This window comes from Scardinius erythrophthalmus (assembly GCF_964197995.2).
Source record: "Scardinius erythrophthalmus genome assembly, chromosome: 5".
NCBI lineage: Eukaryota > Metazoa > Chordata > Actinopteri > Cypriniformes > Leuciscidae > Scardinius > Scardinius erythrophthalmus.
This window is the reverse complement of record NC_138225.1, coordinates 42226812-42249037: the sequence shown is the minus strand read 5'-3', so window position 1 is coordinate 42249037 and position 22226 is coordinate 42226812. Positions and strand designations below refer to the sequence as shown.

Sequence of the window (22226 nt, the reverse complement as noted above, 5' to 3'; positions counted from 1 at the left end):
TCAAAGTCATTGGAACGCTGTTCTTCTCAGACTACATGACTATCTGGGGTACCATTTAGGTGCTATTGTGTGCACAATACATGACAGATCGGCGACAGGGGGTCACGCATTACACAACTTTTTAATATAAAGAATCGCCGACATCTCTCCCTGGTCTCTGTCTGAACAACCAAACACACTCGAGAAGTGATACAGGAAATAACGTAAGATCAAGCATGATACAGGAGTTCTCGCGTGAGTATTTCTTCCTGTTTAAAAATGGTAGCCCGCAAGAAGCTGTGATACAAGTTATCTGTGCGCTGATTAGCATTAAAAAAAAAAAAAGAATAAAAAGGAGAGACCTATTGCTTGCAGAAGCCATGACTCTTCCCCTCTTTGCCCTGTATCTTGGCAGTAAGTTGTTGCTAAAATCGTGCAGTGTGTAGCTGGCATAAGGAAGGTAATAAATACATGGGATCAACAAAGTCAAGTTACAGACATCACAAAACACATAGAACACAATGAAATACCTTTTTCTATGAAGTATGGTCAGAATCTGTCACATCACAAATGTCACATTTCTTATGTAAACAGTCTTAAGTTAAGTTTACTGTAGAATGGAACCATGTACAGTGGATATAAAAAGTCTACACCCCTGTTAAAATAGTTCATTTTGTTAAAAAATTAAACAAAGATAAATTATATCAGAACTTTTGCATGTTTAATGTAAAATGGCAGCCTGTTCTGCGATGCCAATGAAAACCAAAGTAATACATTTCAGAGAGAAAAAAAAAACTAACTAACTGCATAAATGGGCACACCCCTGAACTAATCCTGAAGCCCCCTCTGATCACATCACTGTTTGGATAGGAGTTTATCAGCTTGGCACATCTTGACAGGAATATTTTACCACTCTTCTTTGCAAAAAAATGTATCAGATGCAAGGACATCACCTGCACACAGCCCTCTTCAGGTCCCCCCCACAGATTTTCTATAGAACTCAGGTCTGGACTCTGGTTGGGCCATTCCACATTAATCTTTCTTTGGTGAAGCCATTCTTTTGTTGATTTAAATGTGTTTGGGATCATTGTTATGCTGAAAGGTGAAAGTTCTCTTAATTTTCAGTTTTCTAGCAGGCCCCAGAAGGCTTTGTAACAAAATCGGCCGGAACTTGGAGCTATTCAAGATTCCCTCCATCTTCACTTAAGCCTGTGGGTGCTTCTAATTTCTTATTTGTGCATCCTCATTTCCTTTCCTCGCATCTCAGCTCCACCCCCTGTAGGATGCAAGGAAAGGCTGCAAGGAAAGATAATGAGGATGGAGGAATTGAAGGATAGCGTTTTTGAATATTGGAATATTCTTGAACACTCAAGAGTCACTTCAAAGCATCATCAGCTGTGCTCAAAAGATCTGCCCTTATGTTATAATAATAAGCATAATATGTTTAATTTATATAGTGCCTTTCCCGAGCTCAAGGACATTTCACAATAACAGTAAAGAACAAACAGTCAGTTTATAAACCATAAATGGACAGTAGACATTTGCCTAGTCCAAGACATGAGCGATTGCAGTTGCATACTGCATTCCAATCGAATACAAACAGACACTATGACAGAAAAAACAACACTATTTACAGACAGCATAGAAGGTGGGCAGTTGAAGCAAAGGTCAGATGCAAAAGAATATTATGGTAAATAAGGATACATTATGACTGTAATACAGAGTTATGGAAAATGTTTAAGAAAAACATGTCATGATCGATAATACTGGTTAAACAAATAGGTTTTGAGTTTAGACTCAAATTCATGCAGTATGATTGTTGACCTAAGAGCCAGGGGAAGAGAGTTCCATAGCTTAGAGGCTATAATGGAGAAAGACCTGCCACCCATAGATGATAGACGAAATCTCGGCTCACAGAGGTTCACAGTTCACAGCCAGAAGAACAGAGAAGTTGAGAGGGAATTTAAGGAGAAAGTAAGTCAGAGAGATACGAAGGATCAAGACCATTGAGTGACTTAAAGGTAAGCAGAAGGTATTTTGTAATACGAGAAGACACAGGTAGCCAGTGGAGGTTAAAAAATAGGAGTGAAATGAGCAGATCGTTTAGTGTAAGTTCGCAATCTTGCAGCAAAGTTGTGAATATATTGCAAATGTGCTGGCTGGTAGTCTAAAAAAAAAAAAAAAAACATTACAATAATCGGGTCGAGATGTGATAAACGCATGTAGTTTAGACAGACTTTGATATAATTTTTTGTCAGAAAAAGGCTTGCGTCTTGCCACCCTGCTCCACTGTCCAGACAGATAAATACTGGAGTTAGCATCTCTTTTTTTACATTGCTGTAGGCCTCTTGACAGGCTCCATGACCACTTTTCTCTTTGTCTTATCAATTTTAGAAGGAAGCCCAGTTCTTAATAATGTCACCCTTGTGCCCTACTTATTCCACTTGTTGATGACTGTCTTCACTGAGTTCCATGGTATATCTAATGCCTTGGAATGCTTTTGTAGCCATCACTTGAGCGATGCTTTGTAAGCTCTATATGGCCCATGGCTCTTGTAGCAGCATGCAGCCAAGAACATCTCAGAATAATCTTACAAGAACTGCTGAGATTAATTTGAAGTCACTTCAGGTGAAGACAGGTGTGTATTATTTCACGTGAGCTTGATTAGTTAATTCTTAAGAGAGCCACATACACAATTATAAAATGGTGTGCACACGTATGCAGTTAGGTTAGTGTTTATCCTTTTTTTTATAAAATATCTATTTGTTTTTCAGCGACATTGCAAAGTCTGTAATTTTTACATTAAATGCATAAAGATTTTGATATGATTTATCTTGCAGTTTTTGTAATGTAAACCAGGTGTGCAGACTTTTTATATTCACTGTAAACTAAATAAGTTATAACTGTATATTTGGTCAATGATAAAAGTATTTGCATGCAGTAAATAATTGTTGTGTACCAGAATTTACAAGAAAAGAGCAGTGAGATTTTGATAATACTAAAATATACTGTATATCTTTTCATTTTACATTAACTTGACAATTATATTGGATAACTAAATAACCAAGATGTAATTTAGTCAATATTTTTCTATATCCATAGATTAGTTAATATAATGTTACAAATAGATATGAATTCAGTACAAAACTAAAAATTTCCTTTTAATTTTGTAATGCATTATATATATATATATATATATATATATATATATATATATATATATATATATATATATAATTATTTGCAATCTCATAATTTTAGCAGTTGAAATATGCCATTTTGTTTATATATGTGCATTAATAATCAACATGTAAAAGAATAAAGTCTGTGAATGACCTCTGCTGGTGATATGAGGTTATGAGGAAATATTAATAAATGGTGCAATGACATCATACAAATATCAGATTGATTATTAAACTCTTATTGAAAACTGCCAATGTCCATAATTACATACACAATGTGCACTGCTCACAAAGAAGCAAACACACAAGCAAAAGGGTACAGTTTACAAGTCACACTGTAATTCATTATTTTTGTTTCAACACAGAGGACCAACAGAGGTGTATTCTTTTCATGGAAATGCAAAAGAAAAAAAAAAGACAAGAAAAAAACCCCTGAAAAATCCTATTGGGTTACAACTCCAGCTCTAGAGGATCTTTACTGCCATCTCCGTAGTTTCAGACACAAAGTGTGCGTGGAAACTACATTCTCTATAGTCCATATGGTGACCCCAAATGTCTATAAAGTCGTCAGAGTCCATGGGTGGTGGTCTGAAGGCTTTCAGATTCCACTTCTATAGAAACCACATGATGGCCGGGGATCATAGCCAGTCCCAACACTCTGGGCTCACCTTGTGAGAAAGAATCTGTGGAAAAAAATATACATATATTTTTTAACTTTTAACCATGGTACTGATGAGACATGCATGGTTTTACCTGTGACTACTATCAATCAAGGGCTGTAGTGTTTTTTTGGGCAAATTGTCAAATTTTAAGGATGTGTTCCTATCATTATTCAAGTAATACTACAAATACAATGTATGAATGTAGATACAATATATGAAATATCACCCCTACTTTGGTAAATTTAGAACTTAGCACAAATAACCCATAGCACAAATTGTTTGTGGTAAGATGGTAAATGTAACCTCTATTTTTAGAGTTGTTTTTTTTCCTGAGTGACACACACAAAAATAAAGACTCATAACTCCAAAACTATAGCAAGGAGAGCAAAAGGTAGGTATAGTTTGATGGAACACTTTTCAAATTTTTTGAAAATATAATATATAAATTACATTTGGACATTATCCTGCTGAGAAACTGCTGATAAAATACTATATATATATATATATATATATATATATATATATATATATATATATATATATATATATATATATTTTTTTTTTTTTTTTTTTTTATATCTTTCTTATTTGACATGCAATAACTCAGGAAGAAAATAAGGTAGGATGAAAATTGTGAGCTATACATGTGAGCTGCATCTGGATTAAATTTGGTGGAGATTGCATAAAGTAGTCAAAAGTTACAGCATTTGGAACCAAGATAGCCTTTTTGTTCAGTCCTTGACGCCCCCTAATGGGAATTTTTTAAATTGTTCCTCCATGAGGAATATCTTGTGATCAACGCAATAGATTATGTTCATTGTGGGCTCATTTTAATCGTAATAATATACTGTAAAAAATTATGTGCCATTATTAATGATCTGTGAATATTTCATGAGCTGTATGATGTTTTTGACACATTGCAGTACTCTGTACAAAAAGTATATGGATTATGAAAAAAAATAAATCTATTTATCAGCAAATAACTCAGCACTACTTAAGAGTTAACATTGGCTACATTCATTGTAAAGTTCAGTCTCTAAGCTTTCAAATGACACCTATTTTGTCTTGATCAATGCAGTATTTTTTAAAAATATGATTATGAATTTTCTCACAGCTAGGTGGTGCAGTACACTCCAGTTTAGAGGGACTACTCAGCACTCGTTAATTGAAGTGGTTAGATGCATTAGAAAGCTAAATTTCTAAGCTTTAAGATACCTATTTTGTGTTCTTTCACATTGGAAAACAAGCACGGATGGTTCCGGGAACATTTGAAAACACATTTCATCCCGGAAAGATGAGAGACATGTTTTTTTTAGCCAAGTATGCATCAATTCGTGAGGAATATCTCGTGATCAATGAGGGGCTCTCTGTAATCGTGAGAATCTGCTGTCAATAAAGATGTTCGATTTTCCACAATTCATGCATGTTTCATGGAGTTATGAGCTAAAACGTCACATCAGTGCACCATCTATATACTTCGTTGGATGTGCGCCTGTGCAGGTTCATGTGTTAGAAGTCCATGAGGAATATCTTTAGATCTGAGTGATGCATTATGGTGAGTTTGGGCTCTTTTTAATCGTTTTAATCGTTGGGTGCGCAAGGGCCCATTTCGCCTGGCGGTGTGCGCGGCAGATTTTGTAACAACGCGCGCGGCGCCGCATCCGAAGATGAACGACTTCGAGCCGAATCTGGCCGAGCTCGAACTTCTCACCACACCGGCACCCAGTTTGCACGTCTAAATTAGTTGCTTACATTTAAAAAATGAGCATTCAATAGCATAAAAAGTATTTTTAATGAACATAATGGTCCATGGTTAATAAAAATGTTCATGAAACTTAATGCAATAGTGAAATTAGAAAATATGTAAGAGTTATAAGAGTTATAATTTAGTTATATTGTATGCACATTCTCATATCCATATATTTTGTTTTATTGTCACGAGTAATAATCTCAGGGTTTACTGGGTTTTACACGATTCTTTTTGTAGTGTGGTATTGGTGGTGGTGTACTAAAATAAACATTGTCACGTGTGTAGCTTTCTTCTTCTCACCTCGGATTCCTGATGGTTTAGAAGACAATTACTCGAGTCGCCCCCTGTCGTTTCAAAGAATAGTACAACGGCGAGCGCGTCGAGTATAAACGCCTCGTCTGTTTGGGGAGGTGCGCGCGCAGTCTGCGGAGACTCGCGCTGCAGAGCCAGGCGAAAGTATAAACAAGGCTTTAAGGGGTTAAATGCACTACATAATTTTTTGCCACTACAGGTCGTTTATTCAAAACAAAGTCATAGCTTGATGACAACTTGATTTTGCGCAATAGTGGGAGTTGTTGTATTCACCTCTACAGCCATTGGAGAATACGACGGGACTCGGGCAGGAATCATATTCATGCATAACCGGTAATGTATTAAAGATTTATTAACATTACAAAAGCCGTTGGAGTGGAACGAGGCCGCTGGAGCGATTGCTAATGAGAGAAAAGCACAACACTTGGCTCGAGAGAAGTGGAGCTTTTATTATGCCACAGAAGCTTCCGCTTTTTCCAGTCATGCGTATAGTGGGGTAACGCAGCGATGTTTCATCATATTAGATCCATTTGAGTGTGCTGAAAGTTGTTATAATGCTACTCTGTGCATTTGCTTGGCGGCTACTATATGAGATACTGCAGTGAGCTAGATCTATATTAGGCCTAAACAAAAAGACTAATTGTGTTGAGCTGTATAACAATTATTCGTTTCGGTCAATAAATGTATTCAAACAGTTGCTCTAATAAAACACATAATATATTAAAGCGTCTTTGATGTTTCAATGGTTCCTACAAAATAAAACTTGAAATCGAGGGTAACACGGGAATAATATCATTGATGGGCGACGCACGGACACTGTCCGTGTCCTGGTTAAAACTTGCTTATTTCTCTGGATTTAAACATTCTTAGAAACATTTGTGTTAATTTAAGTACATAAATTAACAAAATAAATAACATACATTGTTCTATTGGTTTTTGGATATTTTGATCCAAAAATATTAGGCTACATAGTGTGTCTTTAATAATTAAAGTTGTTATTAAAATTCCTGACAATATAAGTCAAGTCACCTTTATTTATATAACGCTTTTTACAATACAGATTGCATCAAAGCAGCTTCACAGTGATAACATGAAAATAATACAACAAAGTTGGTTCCTAGAAGAAAACTGCGTCATCATCCACCTTAAGTAAGGCAGATCAATAATGTTGTTGAATATTGGGCCTAAATGTCCCCAACTAAGCAAGCCAAAAGCCAAGGCAATAAAGAAATAGTTGAAAATAAAGTGACAAGAATAATAATGATTAAGTGTTGATAAAGCATTAGGTGTGTACCTGGGGTGCACTGGGTACCTGTGGATTTGAGGAATTCTTGTGCAGATCCCAGGATGACGTTGCAGTCTCGGTCTGTGCACAGGAAGAGCCCCACCAGCGTGCGCCCGTCTGTCATACGAATCCTCATGCTCTTATTGAGGAGGTTCTCCAGCTTGCACCGAGCCAGCGAATAAGCAGACTCGTCCACCTGAGACACAACAAGTTTTTACATCAACAAACAATAGGTAAAACATATTGATCCAATTCAATGGGATCAGAATATTAAGCCACATATAATTGTTCTTTTCAAAAAATAATCATCTATCATTTTGAAAACAAAAAGTATTTGATTAAAAATGTGATCCTAATAAAGGCACTGACAAACTAGTCATAGTGCTTGCAAGCAATAGCTTCAGCGCTAATATTTCACTGGCTCCATGTGACAACATATTCAGACCTCAGTTTGCATTTCCGTGCCGTTCTCTTCGCTCTCTGTTGCCATTCGAGCCTTTTTGGTATTGAAATTTTGTATAAATGCGACCCAAATGGGAAAGAGATGGGGAGAGTTATTCCTTCTTCTTCTTTCGGAGTTTTATGGCGGTTGGCAAACCAGCTAAATGGTGCATTTACCGCCACCAACTGGACAGGAGTGTGAAGCGTTAATCGAGTGAAGCAAAAATCAACTAATTATATAAAAAAACAAAAAAAAAACAAAAAAAAAAACATATAACCTATATTCTGTTAACCAGTCCTGTTTCTCTTAGATACCTCATTAGAGCACTATAAACCCTTGTCTCTTTCTGTGCGTATTGAAATATGTTTTTTACTGACAGTGTATTAATACCTATGTATCTTAATGATTCTATAAAGTTGATTCTTTCTCTGTTGTATCCTATGCAATGAATCAACACGTGTTCAACTGTTTCTGACAAGCCACATTTATCACAATTCTCAGAATCTCTTTTTCCTATGATAAACAGTGAATAATTAAGGCATGTGTGCCCTATTCGAAGCCTAGATATTATGGCATCTTCTTTTCTGCTTCCGTATTTACTTCTCTCAACCCCAACTTTATTTTGAATTTTATACAGATGTCTACCTTTTGTCTCCTTGTCCCATTTCTGTTGCTACATTTTGTTTAGAGCAGATTTTATTATTGCTTTAACTTCAGTTTTGCTCAGTGATACATTAATGTCTATTACATTGCGTTTCAAAGATCTCTTTGCCAACTGATCAACCTCCTCATTACCCTTTACCCCCACATGTGCTGGAACCCATAAAAATGAAATGTTTACTCCTATTCTGTATATTCTGTACAGATTTTGAAGTATTTCATACAAAATGTCCTGCCTGGATGCTGACTTTCCACTGTTTATACTCATTAAAGCTGAATACGAATCTGAGCAAATCACTACATCCATAGGATGAACGTCTTCCACCCACTGAAGTGCCATTAAAATACCAAGGGAGAGTTATTCCAACAAAGATGTCTCTTCTTCAGGCCCGAGGTCGTACAATCTGCTGTAAATATGACGTATGAACAAAGTAACAGCGCCCCAGTTGAAGTGGCGTGTACATTGCTGTTTCAAAGCCCGCGCGCTATAATGACATATGTTACACCGTTTAAAAGAATACATTTAAAATTATATAATCAAGAATTAGAAAGGGTGAATTTTGATAGAGATAAGAGAATAAAATTGATGGGGCTTATGGTGATATTTTTGTGGATACCAGCACAAAATGGGTTTAAAGGAAATTAAATGGTAGATAAAATAGCAAAGGAATTTATTAAAAGTAATCACATTGATTTTACAGTTAGCATCAGCAAGGCAATAATCAAGAGCATTATTAAAAAGAGATTAGGAGAAGTAAAAATAGGAAGAAACCAGAAAGGGGCAATGGTTTCGCAGGATTCAAAGTAAGGACTGAGAGAAAAGTGTGAAGGAAAGTGGGAGAAATTAGGTATACAGGAAGGAATTGGAGGGATGAGATAATACTGGATTATTACTGGATTACCTATTGGAACACTTGTCAAAATAGGTAAACTTAACACAGGGAAAATAATGGGGGGGGGGACACATTTGAGAGCGATGATAATACGCTTTGATTGAATAAATCCTCTGCGGAAAGAGACAAAAGATAATAGACATTTACAATTTATTGTTTCAAAATCTTAGAGAACCTAATTTATGTTGATATAGATTTTTTTTTTTAAAAAACAATGTAATAGCAACCTGATCCACACCAGTTGGTGGCGGTAATGCACCAATTGTTTGCTAACTGCCAATAAATCAGAGCCCGTCTACGGAGAGCCTGCCCACTCCCTATTAAGCTCTATTGTACCGAATTTTGGTTGTAGTACCACCAGAGTTCCACTGGGGGCGATCGCCATGAGTGCAAAATGAATGGGAGTCAATGGGGCTAGACAGCTAAATGTGTCTCTTTCACCCGATTGCCGTTGATAAATCTCAAATCTGATTGTAGATTTTGCAAGTTCAACATGGGTTTTAGGTCGAAAGTTGAACGAACGAGTACTTATGTCCTTTCGTTTTCTTACAGGTTGAGTTGTTGTTGCCCATAACACGCTAGCATTCTGCTAATGAACGCTGATTGGTCAGTGAAGGACTGATTACGACCAGAGATACCGCTTGATGGCATCGTGTCATCCGCAGCGGGACCAGAAACAAACAAAACAAAAACTCTTCTAACAAGTGTGTTTACCTGTGTCAGCTGTGTTGTCGATGCCTCGAGAGGAAAGAAAGTGCACAGCGCGAACGGACCAGAGTGACTGAAGGATTGCCGTGAAGCAGTATCTCTGGTCGTACATGTATATGACGTCATTGACACTTTAAAAGACTTTTTAAAGCAAATACGTGACTCAAAAAAATCTAACACCCAGCAATGTGTAATTTATTTGCATCTCCTTTCGAATACAACGTTCAAATTACAAGACAAAAAATTATATCCTGAGAAAAGTGGATTTTTATTGGTATAGCGCCATAGACCTCCATTCATTCTGCACTCGTCCTGTGAGCGCCCTCATATGGAATCAGAGAGGAACTGCAACCAGTTCAGAAGCCGGAAGTGTACTGAGAGTGAAACTTCTCGCCATATTAGACATTCTCTGCAATAAATCCTAGAAGAAGAAGAAGAAGAAGACGAAGAAGAAGAAGCAGCAGCCGTTTAAATCAATGCAATGAGACCACAACCAAAAGTATGGTTCTACAAAACCATAGTTGTGTTCGGTGCAAAGAGTAATCTACTAAATTTAATATATAATGTTATTAAATAAAATAAAGAAGTTGCTTCGTTCAAGCCATGGTGTGCAGCAGTATGATATTTAATTTAATACTAAAAAGAGTGTGATTACTGAATGTTTGTTCAAACTAAAGAGGACCTTAAGCAACATCTTCCATCTTTTTATTTAGGTGACCAAGTATTAAATGTGGTAAATAAAAATAAAATACTTGGGTCACATTTAGAAATGACCTAAATGATGATGTTGCAGCGTCAGTGTTGTAAGTTATAGACAGGCAAATGTGTTGGCTCGTAAATTAATAAGTGCACAGATGATTAAAATAGCACTTTTTAGAGCTTACAGTACTTCATTTTATGTGGCACATATATGGTGTAGATTTAGTAAAGCTAATGAAAAAAGCTTCAGGTGGCATTTAATGATGCATTAAGAATGATGCTCTCAAGGTGGACAAATAAATGTTCATATTTAATGATGTTCCTATACGTTGCATGCTGTGTTAATTAAGTATAATTTCATGTGTCAATTAGGTGATTCAAGAAATACAGTCATAATGTTCTTAAATGATCCTACATTAAGTGAAAGTATTCCTCATGGTTCTGCGAGCACTGGAATTCAAGTTTGTATGTCTTTTAAATAATGTTTGTTGTATGTAAATGTATGTTTGTATGTTATTCTTTTCTTTTTCTTTTACTTTATGATATGGACCCAAGGGTCTAAATAAAGAATGAATGAATAAATACAATTTGACAAGCTCTCAAAAAGAAACAGATAGTGTTTCGAACATTCGTAAAGCAGTGTTTCGAACGCGCCTATCACAACTCTTCATCGTGCTCACACAACAGAAAAATAAACTTAATTTAACTGGACTTCCTTTTCAGCAGTGTCCCCATTAGGTACAGGGAAATTGGAACTTTCATTTCATATGGGATGGCAAGTAAAAATATATAAATTGATTATGATACAGTAAACAGTAATACAACACTAAACAGGCATTATTCAGGTCTGGGCTTTGTGCAGACCAGTCAAGATCTTACAAATTGTCTTATAGACACTGCTTGCTTTGTGCACAGAGCCGCTGTCATCCTAGAACAGAAAGGAAACAAAATCAAACAATTCTATAGAATGTCTTTGAAATGGAATAGCATTAACAGGTCACTTTAAGCCCACAAAAGTTAATTGCACTTAACAATTGATATTTTAATATGGCTAGTCAATTGATTTAATTTGATTGAGTTAACTTAAATAATTAGTTTATCTTCGCAGAATTATTATTCTTTAAGTTACAGCTGCACAGTAAACAAGGACAAAAAATACATACAAAAAGGATTTCCTGATAAGAATTCACAATTTATTTAAATTCATTTTCCAAAATCTATTCAGCAAAGTTTAATTTTTGAGTGAAATAATGTTTAAACTAAGCAGGTGAGCATGTTGAGTTTTTGTCTGATAAAACAAAGATGAAATCTATGTGTGGAATGCATTGGTCATGCAGTTGGGATCATCAAGATGCAAGGTAGCCTATAGAAGTCCACGGTAGCACTTACTGATAACTTTTCCGCCTGTTTGTTTAATGAATACCAGTGACCAGATATTGTCAGTAACAAAATAACTATTAGATTACGAGCTACATATAAAAGTGTTCTAAATACCAGTAGCGATGTTGACATTAAGTGACATGGCATCTGACACACAGAAACCAATGGCACATGTCGCTATGCTTAGTGACACATTTGGTCTTCCCCAGATAGCAAAAAATATCTGCACGGCTTCTTTTTGCCGGCCCCAAGCTGAATACGTCACTCCCATTTCTTGCGAGATGCCGCCGGCGAACAGCCGCCGGGCCGCCGACTTCATTCTTTCTGACGGCTGCCGCCGTCTAAATGAACCGCGGCCGGCTGGCGGCAAGCCGCTTTGAAATCGACCAGCCATGAGTGAAACTGATAGCATTTTAACTACTTTTCACATTTAAAGCGATTATAATTATTATGTGAATTATATCAATTTTTGTTGTTGCTCTAAAGCCATTAGGGGTTATAACAGATTTGACTCTGATTCCATTTAAATTAGCCTACTTTGAAACTCTGAAGCGATAGCAGATATGTAAAATATATAGAATTATTTTATTCACTTAAGGTGACAATTCTTTACATTTCTTTGATTTATGCACAATTTGAGATGTCCTAATAATAGACCAAAAATGATTCATATTTCTAAAACTTACTTGTCAATAAATATCTTTCTGATTCTGATTAGTTTTTTAAATAAATATTTCATTCATGGTATGAACAATTTAGATTTTTTACCAAAGCCTGAAATCAGTGAACAATGAAAGACATCTGCAACTTGGCCAAAATCTTGGGTTTGCTTTATATTTTTGTTATTAATTTGCAACCATAATGTCTATGAGAAACATGAAAATCTCTGTTTTGACCTGAAGGATAAAGTTAAATATTTAGAAATATTTTGTCTCTCTGTCGTCTTTCATTGTTTTTACAAGCTCATTTTTAAAAAAATGTTTTACCTTTTACATGTATAAGGGATTACTTTGCAGTTTGCAATTGGGAGTTTTGCGACCTGTACAAATGTTTAAGAAAGTGTTAAAGCCTATTTTTTACAGTCTATATGGTTAAAGCACAAACAGAGAAGTACCTCCACCGGTCGAGAGGGGCAGCACCTAAAAAACTGAAGCAGATAACTCGTCTCGTCACCTCTATGCTCGTCACACGGTTTCAGTATTTGGAGAGAGGAAATATACGATCTTTTAAGTAAGTACATTTTGCCTTTTTGTGTAATGCAATATTACTATGTTCATTTTTTACATTGTTTGTAGTACTTCTTCTTAAAATCTGTTCTTGCCTAACTAGTCAAGCTAAAGTAACTTAAGTTAGTCTTGTTTGCAAAGTTCCGCCATGTTTCTGACATAGCTAGGCTAACGTTACTTGGTTTCTTCCTGGCGTTGAGTTTTTTTTCTTCTTCTAAGTATGTTTAACTCCTACGTATGTTTGTACAAGTGTGGGTACATGTGGTTTAAGATAGTATTGGTCAGTCGAATTAACTAAGTTAACGTTACAGTTCCTGAACTACGGACAATTACAGGGCTGCCAACTTTTGAGTTTAGCTTGGAGTGAGATTTTGTGTGTGTGTGTGTGTGTGTGTGTGTGTGTGTGTTGGGGGGGGGGGGGGGGTAGGATACTGGTAGGATACAGTTTTTATTATTGCTTGACAAAAATTTCAAGATTTCAATTCCATTCTTGTGATTTGATTCCGATTTTGATTCAATATGGACTAAATTGGATACATGTTTATTTTAAATTTTATTTAAAAAAAATAATCTCACCTAATGCTGTAAACATAGAGGGCCCAATCTGGTATTATTAAAGGTTAAAAATAACAAATTAAATTAAATATAATGCAGTTTTTGTTATAATAACAATTATTTAATGACATAAGTAAATATATAATAAATATGTAATATGGTGCTCAGCAAAATATCTCTAGCTATTTTTTCTATTCAGTTAACATGCTATGGTCATTAAATGGCTTTCGTGAGGTGAATGTAACGTTACGTGACATTGTTCTCCTGCTGTTATATTGACCTCTTTCCGTGGTTGAAAAACACTAATTGGTCGATATTATGTATACTTTCGGTAAGTTGTACTGCATCTTTAAATAAAAAAGTAACAGATGATCGGTTCACGTGCACTTGAACTGACTGAGGTGCTCAGCGATCTGTCACGTCACATTTACAAGCGGCAAACCTATTTTTGTCTGAATTTCGTAATAAAATTGACGGAATCTAAGAGCTGAGAATTAGTTTAATATTAAAAGTACCCCTTTGCTCCGCAATTTTTCTGTGCGTGAGAAAATGGATGTGTGGCGTGAGAGCGTGTGAAAAGTGTCAATTGCGTGTGTCTCACGCTCAATGCGTGAGAGTTGGCAGCCCTGCAATTATTCTGCCGCCTAACGTTACGTGGGAATGGTAACGTTAGCAAAATCTTCACAAGAAAGACTGATTTTTATAGTAGTATAACTTGTGTTGTTTTCTAACTAAACATAATTATGCTGCTAGTCTAGATTACAGTGTTCGCTACCACATGCTGTTCACCTTTTTTACACACTGAGTTCAAGCATGTTCTAACGTTGCTACATGTTGAAATGTATCTAGCTACAGTAGGTAACGTTAGCCAAACTTTACATCTAGAAAGACTTAGCGGTAGTTTAACTTTTGGTGTATTCTTACAAAAATAACGATGTATATAGGTTGTTTATATGATTTTGTTTGTCTGAACATGGTTTTCTGTTGATCCACTTGTGAAAATTACTGCTTTTTCGAAGGGGTGAGCATTTTAATGTTGTTGATTTTGCCTGAAAAAAAATGAATCAAAAAGTATACTTTATGCTAATGTGTCTTCTATTTTAGATGCTTCACATTGTTCAGTTTATCAACAAGGAGGATCTGCCATTTGCAGTGGTTCCGCAAGAGTGGCTCGGCGAAGGGCATGTGCCATTGGCCCCCATTTAACCTCCTCAAAAAAGACAAAAGAACAATTTAGCCATCCGCTGCACACCTCCACACAGCACCTGGGAGAAACATCATTTTAAGTTCATGAAGGGAGCAGGTAAATGGGTCTGACTTGTACATTTGATTTTCCTTTATTTCATCTGTGTAATTTATTTGTCTGTTCATTGTGGATAACGGACTCTTTCATTCATTATTATTATTATTATTATTATTATTATTATTAATAATACTATTATCAAATTTCTGTTTCCTCTTCCTCAGAACCAGGTTTCTCCCCAATAATCCAGAATCTGCCAAGAGTTCGAGTACAAGTAAGTGATGTTATTTGTTAAGTTTTTTGTCTTGGAAACTATTGCTTCTATTTAAAGTCCCCGTGAACCGGAAGTTGCAAACGACTTTTCTCCAGTGTTATGACGTATTTCCCAGTGAAACGGAATATTGAACAGAGGGCAGGGTTTTACTCTAGCGCTCCTCCTCTCCATCTCTGCTCATAGCAGACTAACGGTTTGAGGGGAGTGGTTAAGCGTTGCCCAAACCAATTCCTCAAACCTACGTCATCGGAGAAGGTCCTCCAATGCAGAGGGGAGGGGCATTTTTAGATTTTGATTAAAGATTACCATGGTAAAAAAATTTTTTTTTAAATATTTTCTTGCACGGATTAATTGTTCACCACAAGACTAGTAATATGCGCTAACAAAGTAAATAGGGTCAATTTTGATTTCATGGGGACTTTAAAGTCGGCATGAACCAGAAGTTACAAATGACTTTTCTCCAGTGTTGTTATGTATTTCCAAGTGAAAGGGAATATTGAATAGAGGAGCAGGGTTTTACTCTAGCTCTCCTCACCTCCATCTCTGCTCATAGCAGACTAATGGTTTGAGGGAAGTTGCCACGCCCTCACGCCATTGCACATGACTGGAAGAGAAGTCGTTTTGAGGGGGGAGGGAAGGGTAATGTATTTGATTAAAGATTATAAGGGTACATGAATAAAAAAAAAAGAAGTGCACAGATTAATCATTTACATAAGCACTACAATAGTACATATAAAAATACAAATTGTAAAATTTGATTTCATGCTGACTTTAAGATGATGAATCCTTTTATCATAATCTGTTTTTCACTAGACACTTGATGGGATTCGCTGCAGCAGTTTCTGGATGAAAGGTGTTGAGGTGTGTTGTACATTCCGTTAGCTTTGCACAGTTCAATTATTGTTTCGTTACTGAATATGCAATACTCTGCATTGAAATGAAAGATGTTATGTTTGCTCCCCCAGCTCATCAAGTACTAAGCTTTACACCCCCGGCAGCAAATTTACCCTGGCAGCATATGGGTGAAAATTCTAGAGGTATGTAATATGTTGCGTTTAACTAAGTGTTACATTTGAGTCCAGTTCATTAAATGTATGCACTAACTTCAAACATATTTTTACATGTCAATAGGAGGGAGAAAGTCATTGCTCTATTGTTGGCCCTTGTTACTCCAATGGCATCTCGTGTCAAGCATGAAGTTTTCAGCTGTGAAGGTATATTCTAGCCCTATGTTTTAATGTCCAGTGTAGGGCTGCACGATTAACCTTTATCGCATCGATATTGAGGTTTTAACTCCCGCAATAACCTAACCTCAGGAGTCTGAGGTTTTTTCCCCCGCCTCTGACATTTGAGTGACAAACCTATTAGCCAATCAAAATGGTCGAATCTCGCGTTCCTGGCTTGCTGGCCAATTAGAAATGGCAATGGAAAGTTACAAGGTTGTATGCAGTGCACCGTATTTCTGTCAGCAGCAAAGCAGCTAACACACAACGTGTACCTCGAATTGTGCCAATAGAAAAAGCTTGTAACTGCGCAGAAATGGCCGAAATATGCGACCATTTTTTGAGAATGTGCGAGTTAACATTTTATGTGGTCGCATTTGTGCGAGTGCATGGTCATGTAGCCTACTAAGTTAAATTCACGCATGAATTTTCTGCATTGAACTTGTTTAAGCGCCCGCCAAAGTGAATTTTTGTCCCGCCAAAGTATTATTTGATCGGTGAGTAATGTAGATGAACTGCTGCGCTTGTGAGTGACAGGGCGCATGTTTAACAGAACGAGCAGAGAGAGAGCCGGTCGCGCGCGCGCGCATTCTCTCTCTCTCTCTCTCTCTCTTCGGAGCCTGGCGAAAGTGTAAACAAGACTTCACCGTCTCCAAACTAAGCGCTGTCTTGCTCTCTCCCTCACACAAAATAAATCGACACGGTGGTAAAAGGTCGGAAGACCAAAGTTTCATGTGGATCATTCGGAGATTTTTTTTCCCCCTGAATTACCGCTGGGTGTGAATTGTGCTAAATAAATTGAACTGAAAAGCGTTCCGGACATTTAACTGACAAAAAAAAAAACTCTTTAATTAAACGAAAAAAATATCCAGTGATGAAATGTTTTTTGTGTTGACAGAAATCTTGGATGTCCATGTCCTAACTGCTGGGATAATCACACAACGCGCATGACACGTCCAATTCGCGAACTAATGACTCCTTTGAACCGATTCATTTTAATGAATGGTTAAAACAACTGATCTTTCCAACAGTGAACTCAGGAGACGTCTGAATCGGTGTATAACTAATCAGTAACACTTTACAATCAGGTTATATTTATTATATAAATTACATAAAAAGTACAGTTTTAAGCTTTAAAATAAATAAAACCAAAAAAATCGAAAATCGCACCGCAATCGCAATATTTGTCAGAAAAACCGCAATTAGGTTTTTTCTCAAAATCGTGCAGCCCTAGTCCAGTGTTTTAACAGTATTGAAAATAGTGCCTTTAGTTTTTTGTTTTATTTTATTTTTTAAATGTAGAACCAAGCCCTGAGGGAAAGCAATGCACGAGCAGGTGAGAATTTGCACAGTTTCTTAAATTGTACTTTTTGTGTGTGTGATGTAAGGCCAAAATTACCATATGCCTTTCATTTTGTAGCTTCGGATGACAGTGGCTCACTTCAAGAGCAGGTGAAGCAAGTTCAACAAACAATGTTGAAGATGTTTGCTTGCACTGGGCAATCAGGTACAACTTGCAAACAGCACCTGTGGTTGTTGGTTTAATTCCCACTGGGCCTACCTGTACATGTAGTAGATCTAGATATAAATGTCATAGTTTAGTAGTTAAGGGAACAGGACTAACTATTTTATTCTGGGAAACCCTGTAGGTGCAGATCAGACCCTTATGCTGTGACGTCTTGCAGAATTTGGCGATGTTGTGTCTGTTGGAGTCATCCCTGTCAGGGGATCTGTTACTCCCCCTACACACCCAGGAAGATTTGCCGTGTCTTGACGACAGTTTGAAGCAGGATAAAAAGCTCCAGGTACAATTTGTAAGTTTGCTGATTATAACGCCATAGAGTAATCTAAAAAGTAAAATTTAAGATTGTATACTGCATATATTACAGTCTGAATCCTTAGCCTTTCAAATTTTTATTTATTTATGAGAAGCTTCAGAGAAATGTAATTTGTAACACTTTTTTGGATTTTCAGCTTGGTGTCGGGGATAAAGCATGTTTTAGAGACATGTTCCTGAAGATCATTGTTCAAAGTAAGTTGGATATATTTTTTATTATATTTAAGTAGATGTGTATGGCCTCAAGCAATTCAAATGAAATGATAGAACTGTATTTTCTAAATTAGCCATCCGGAAGAACCCGGCAACCCAGGATGCCACTGATGAAGCAGTCTAGGTTAACGTTTCGCGTTACCTGAAAGGAGCATCTGACCGTGAAGGCAGAAAAAGGCACCGCACAGCTGAGAGGGACCCACAGCCGACCACTTAGGCTGACTACTGACACCCCAGAATCACTGACAACTGGAATCCTTTCTTAATCTTGCAGTCAGTAACATCAAGACCCCTAAAGAAGTCAGAAGTGTCACGCTATACTCACTAACTGTGCAAAGTACTTTTCTTTTTTCAAATAATGCTTGTAAGTCCTTGTGCCACAGGTCAGCATTGCAGTTATAATGGTCTATTCTACTCCAGAGCTTTACTATAAATTACTGCCACTTATCCTATTGTTAGAAATGGCTTGTAAATGTGATGTCATACTTTTATTTATTTTATTTGGTATGCTGCACATTATTTTCAAGTATTCTCTTTACTTGTCATAATGTTTACTGGTAATTTTTTTCACCCTAGAGCTGTCCTCTTTATATGAACAATTATTGTAAGAGTTGTAATTTGCTTGTAAAGCTGTTTTTTTTTGTTTGTTTTTTTGTTTTTTTACCAAAATTTAATTAGAAACCTGCATGTTAGTATATTTATTTATTTATTTTTATGTTATGTTTCAGTGATCTGACACATCTTGTTTAAATGACAGTTACTGTACTTTGAAATGTGGAATAAAAATGCCAAATGGATATTTGTCTGGTTTAAGCAATCATTATTCTTGATAAACTGCATGCTATAAATATTAAATATATATATATATATAGCCAGAATAAGCGGCGGCAGATCGCTCGAAAATAGCGCATGCCTCCGGCGGGCCGCGGAAGGGTAGCCTTCAATATAAAGGCGTCGGAACGGTGGTTGGCCCGCGGGCCGGCAGCGGAACGAAGGCGGTAGGAAGGCGGCTGCCGCTTTTAAAAAGCGGCTGCCGCCGGCGGTGCGCCGTCCAACGTGTTTGCGATGTCGCCATTCTGCCGCTTCTACTGCCGCCGGAGCACCGACGGTGGTCCGTCGACTCATTGCTATCTGGGTCATTGGCATGTGCAGTAAATAGTGGCATGTGCTACTGACATTGTTGCAAAACACTGATTGACACTGAAACTAACACTGACAATGACACGGAGTCGTGGAAAAGTCGCAAACTGCCCGACACGAAATAAATCTATCATGGGTCACTACGAATAATGCATTAACAGTCACATCCCTTGTAAACCTTTATTTTTGCATGATGCTGCACGGACACACGCCGGTAGGTGTCAGTATAAGTAAGTGTAACAGTAGCACAAGATTCTCATCTGTGGCTTTAATATTTCAAATCCTTCCAAAAAGAATTTAAAAAAATCCATTCTTGAAAATCATTTGTTTACATTTGCTTGCAAAGGATTACATGCCGAGATACTATAGCAATCTTATTTATTTTTATAATTGCAAAAAAGTGTTTTAAAACTCAACAAACTTTTCAGTACAGGACCTTCCTCAGTGTAGTTTTCATGTTTCAAAAATAATTTAGACAGTGACATGTGTCACTAAAACTTGTGATGTGTCAATGTATTGCGCCATGTGCCACTTACGGAAGAATTCGCTTTATGCTGTCAAACATGATTTATTACATCGATGAGTTAATGTGTACAAATTATTATTATTATTATTATTATTATTATTTTAATTATACATAATTCCATTAAATTATTTTTGAAATATTAAAGCCACCGATGAGAATCTTGCGCTGGCCAGTGTTAAACTTAACTGACACCTACCGGAGTGCTTCCGCACAGCATCATGCAAAAATAAAGGTTTACAGTAACAGATGCGACTGTTAAAGGCCCACTGTAGTGCCTTGAACCTATTTTTTACAGTCTATGCTTGGAACGCGCAGCTTTGTATGATTTCCACTGAAACAGGAAGCTAAGGCGGGACATAGGCCCTATTGAATGGCTCTTCCCCTCTTTTCAAATAGATAATAGCGTTTAGTTTGCCTCACAGACTGCAAGTCATACTTGACATCACCATAGAAGCAAAAAAAAAGCACCATGGAAGCAATTCCGAGCGCTGATGATACGTTGGATTCAATAGTAGAGGATTCATTCATTTCATTCTCAACCAACAGTTGGAAAACAGAATAAAACTTGAGGGACATTATTCAGAATTACCATGCATATACATGTACTTTTCCTCTCACATACACAGATATGAAACCAAATTCATTCACATACTATAATGAAATGCTCACACACAAAACTTAAATGCTCTCATACATACAACTGAAAATATTACGCTCACACACACACACACACACACACAACTGAAACGCTCACACACACACAACTGAAATGCTCTCATACATACAACTGAAATTATTACGCTCACACACACAACTGAAACGCTCACACACACACAACTGAAATGCTCTCATAAATACAAGTGAAATGCTTTTACAAACACAACTGAAACGCTCTCATACATACAACTGAAAATATTACGCACACACATAAAAGTGAAATGCTTTTACAAACACAACTGAAACGCTCATAGACACACAACTGAAATGCTCTCACACACACAACTGAAATGCTCACACACATACAAGTGAAATGCTTTTACAAACACAACTGAAACGCTCACACACACACAACTGAAATGTTCTCACACACACAACTGAAATGCTCACACACATACAAGTGAAATGCTTTTACAAACACAACTGAAACGCTCTCACTCACACAAGTGAAAAGCATTTCAGTAAGTTGTATGCAAGCATTTCAGTATGTTGTATGCAAGCATTTCAGTTGAAACGGAAGCACATTTCAGTTGTGTGTGTGAGTCTGTGAGAGCATTTCAGTTGTGTGTGTGAGTAGCCTGGCAAGCCAGACCTACATCAAGATGTTGGGTCTGGCAACTCACCATAGACACGGCTCAATCCGAGGGGTGGGATAAAGGGCTGTCTTTCAAATTCCCTCTGCACGCAATAGGACAGCCCTTCACCCAAGCGGGAAGGAAGTCGACCGGAAGTTGAAGCCGGCCGTGTGCCACCATCTTGTAGCAGAACTTCACCTGCTGTTAGCATCCGATTGACTCCCATTCATTTTGGCGTCACTTTGACAGCGAATAACTTTACATCTGAGGCGTTTGAAGACTTCATTTGTCCATTATTTATTTCTAAAGAAACACAACAATGTATAAAATGCTCCATTACCTTGTAGCTTATGTTATGGCCCCGTAGAAGCAGTTTTTGTAAAAGTAGGCTAACGATTGCGTCATAACCACGCGACTCTCTGTCGCACAGTAGAGAGATTACCGTATGGACGGGAGGAGAAGCTTGCGGGCAATCGGGGGGACGTGGAGGCAAAATGACAAAATAATTAATCAGAATACCTAGCAAAAGTTTCTCCTGCTCCTAGCTCATGCATGGACACCTCCTACTCACACTCTCCGTCTCCGCAAGATTCGGAAGGGAATGATTCAGATTTCTCTTGGCACAGCTACTAGAAGACAGACGGGTTGCTCACGTCACATCTACGTCGTCAAGCTCGGTTTGAGTCTGCACGTCAGGAAAGGAAGTGCTAAGAAATCGCTAAAAATGGGCTTCACTTGTCTCAAT

At 37.1% G+C, this 22226-nt stretch overlaps 1 protein-coding gene and 1 long non-coding RNA gene across 4 annotated transcripts; one reads left to right on the top strand and one right to left on the bottom strand.

Annotated features, from left to right (window-relative positions):
* Positions 1-3384: 3384 nt before the first annotated feature.
* Positions 3385-7801, bottom strand: naa38 (N-alpha-acetyltransferase 38, NatC auxiliary subunit). Of its 2 annotated transcripts, none has more exons than XM_081365428.1 (3): positions 7616-7801; positions 7180-7366; positions 3385-3844 (listed from the first exon to the last, which is right to left on the bottom strand). In XM_081365428.1, exons 1-3 carry the CDS (start codon positions 7658-7660, stop codon positions 3729-3731), a joined length of 348 nt encoding a protein of 115 aa, XP_081221554.1. In that variant the 5' UTR covers positions 7661-7801; the 3' UTR covers positions 3385-3728. The 2 variants fall into 2 exon arrangements, with proteins under 2 accessions (XP_081221554.1, XP_081221555.1); XM_081365429.1 differs by having other exon boundaries at positions 7198-7366; positions 7616-7795.
* A 5288-nt stretch (positions 7802-13089) lies between these two features.
* Positions 13090-19325, top strand: LOC308690252. Of its 2 annotated transcripts, none has more exons than XR_014030135.1 (11): positions 13090-13182; positions 14838-15036; positions 15201-15250; positions 16064-16111; positions 16216-16287; positions 16382-16464; positions 17776-17809; positions 17894-17980; positions 18123-18287; positions 18448-18505; positions 18598-19325. It is a non-coding gene; the product is annotated as an uncharacterized lncRNA (long non-coding RNA). The 2 variants fall into 2 exon arrangements; XR_014030136.1 differs by having other exon boundaries at positions 13104-13182; positions 18123-18278; positions 18598-19319.
* The last annotated feature ends 2901 nt before the right edge of the window (positions 19326-22226 follow it).

What these genes read in the sequence shown, in the direction of transcription:
- naa38 (XM_081365428.1), bottom strand. Translation starts at nt 7,660, where the DNA reads ATGGCAACAGAGAGCGAAGAGAACGGCACGGAAATGCAAACTGAG. An exon ending in GCACGGAAATGCAAACTGAG is followed by an intron (nt 7,367 to 7,615) that starts GTCTGAATATGT and finishes GTTGTGTCTCAG; the next exon opens with GTGGACGAGTCTGCTTATTC. An exon ending in AGGTACCCAGTGCACCCCAG is followed by an intron (nt 3,845 to 7,179) that starts GTACACACCTAA and finishes TTTTTTCCACAG; the next exon opens with ATTCTTTCTCACAAGGTGAG.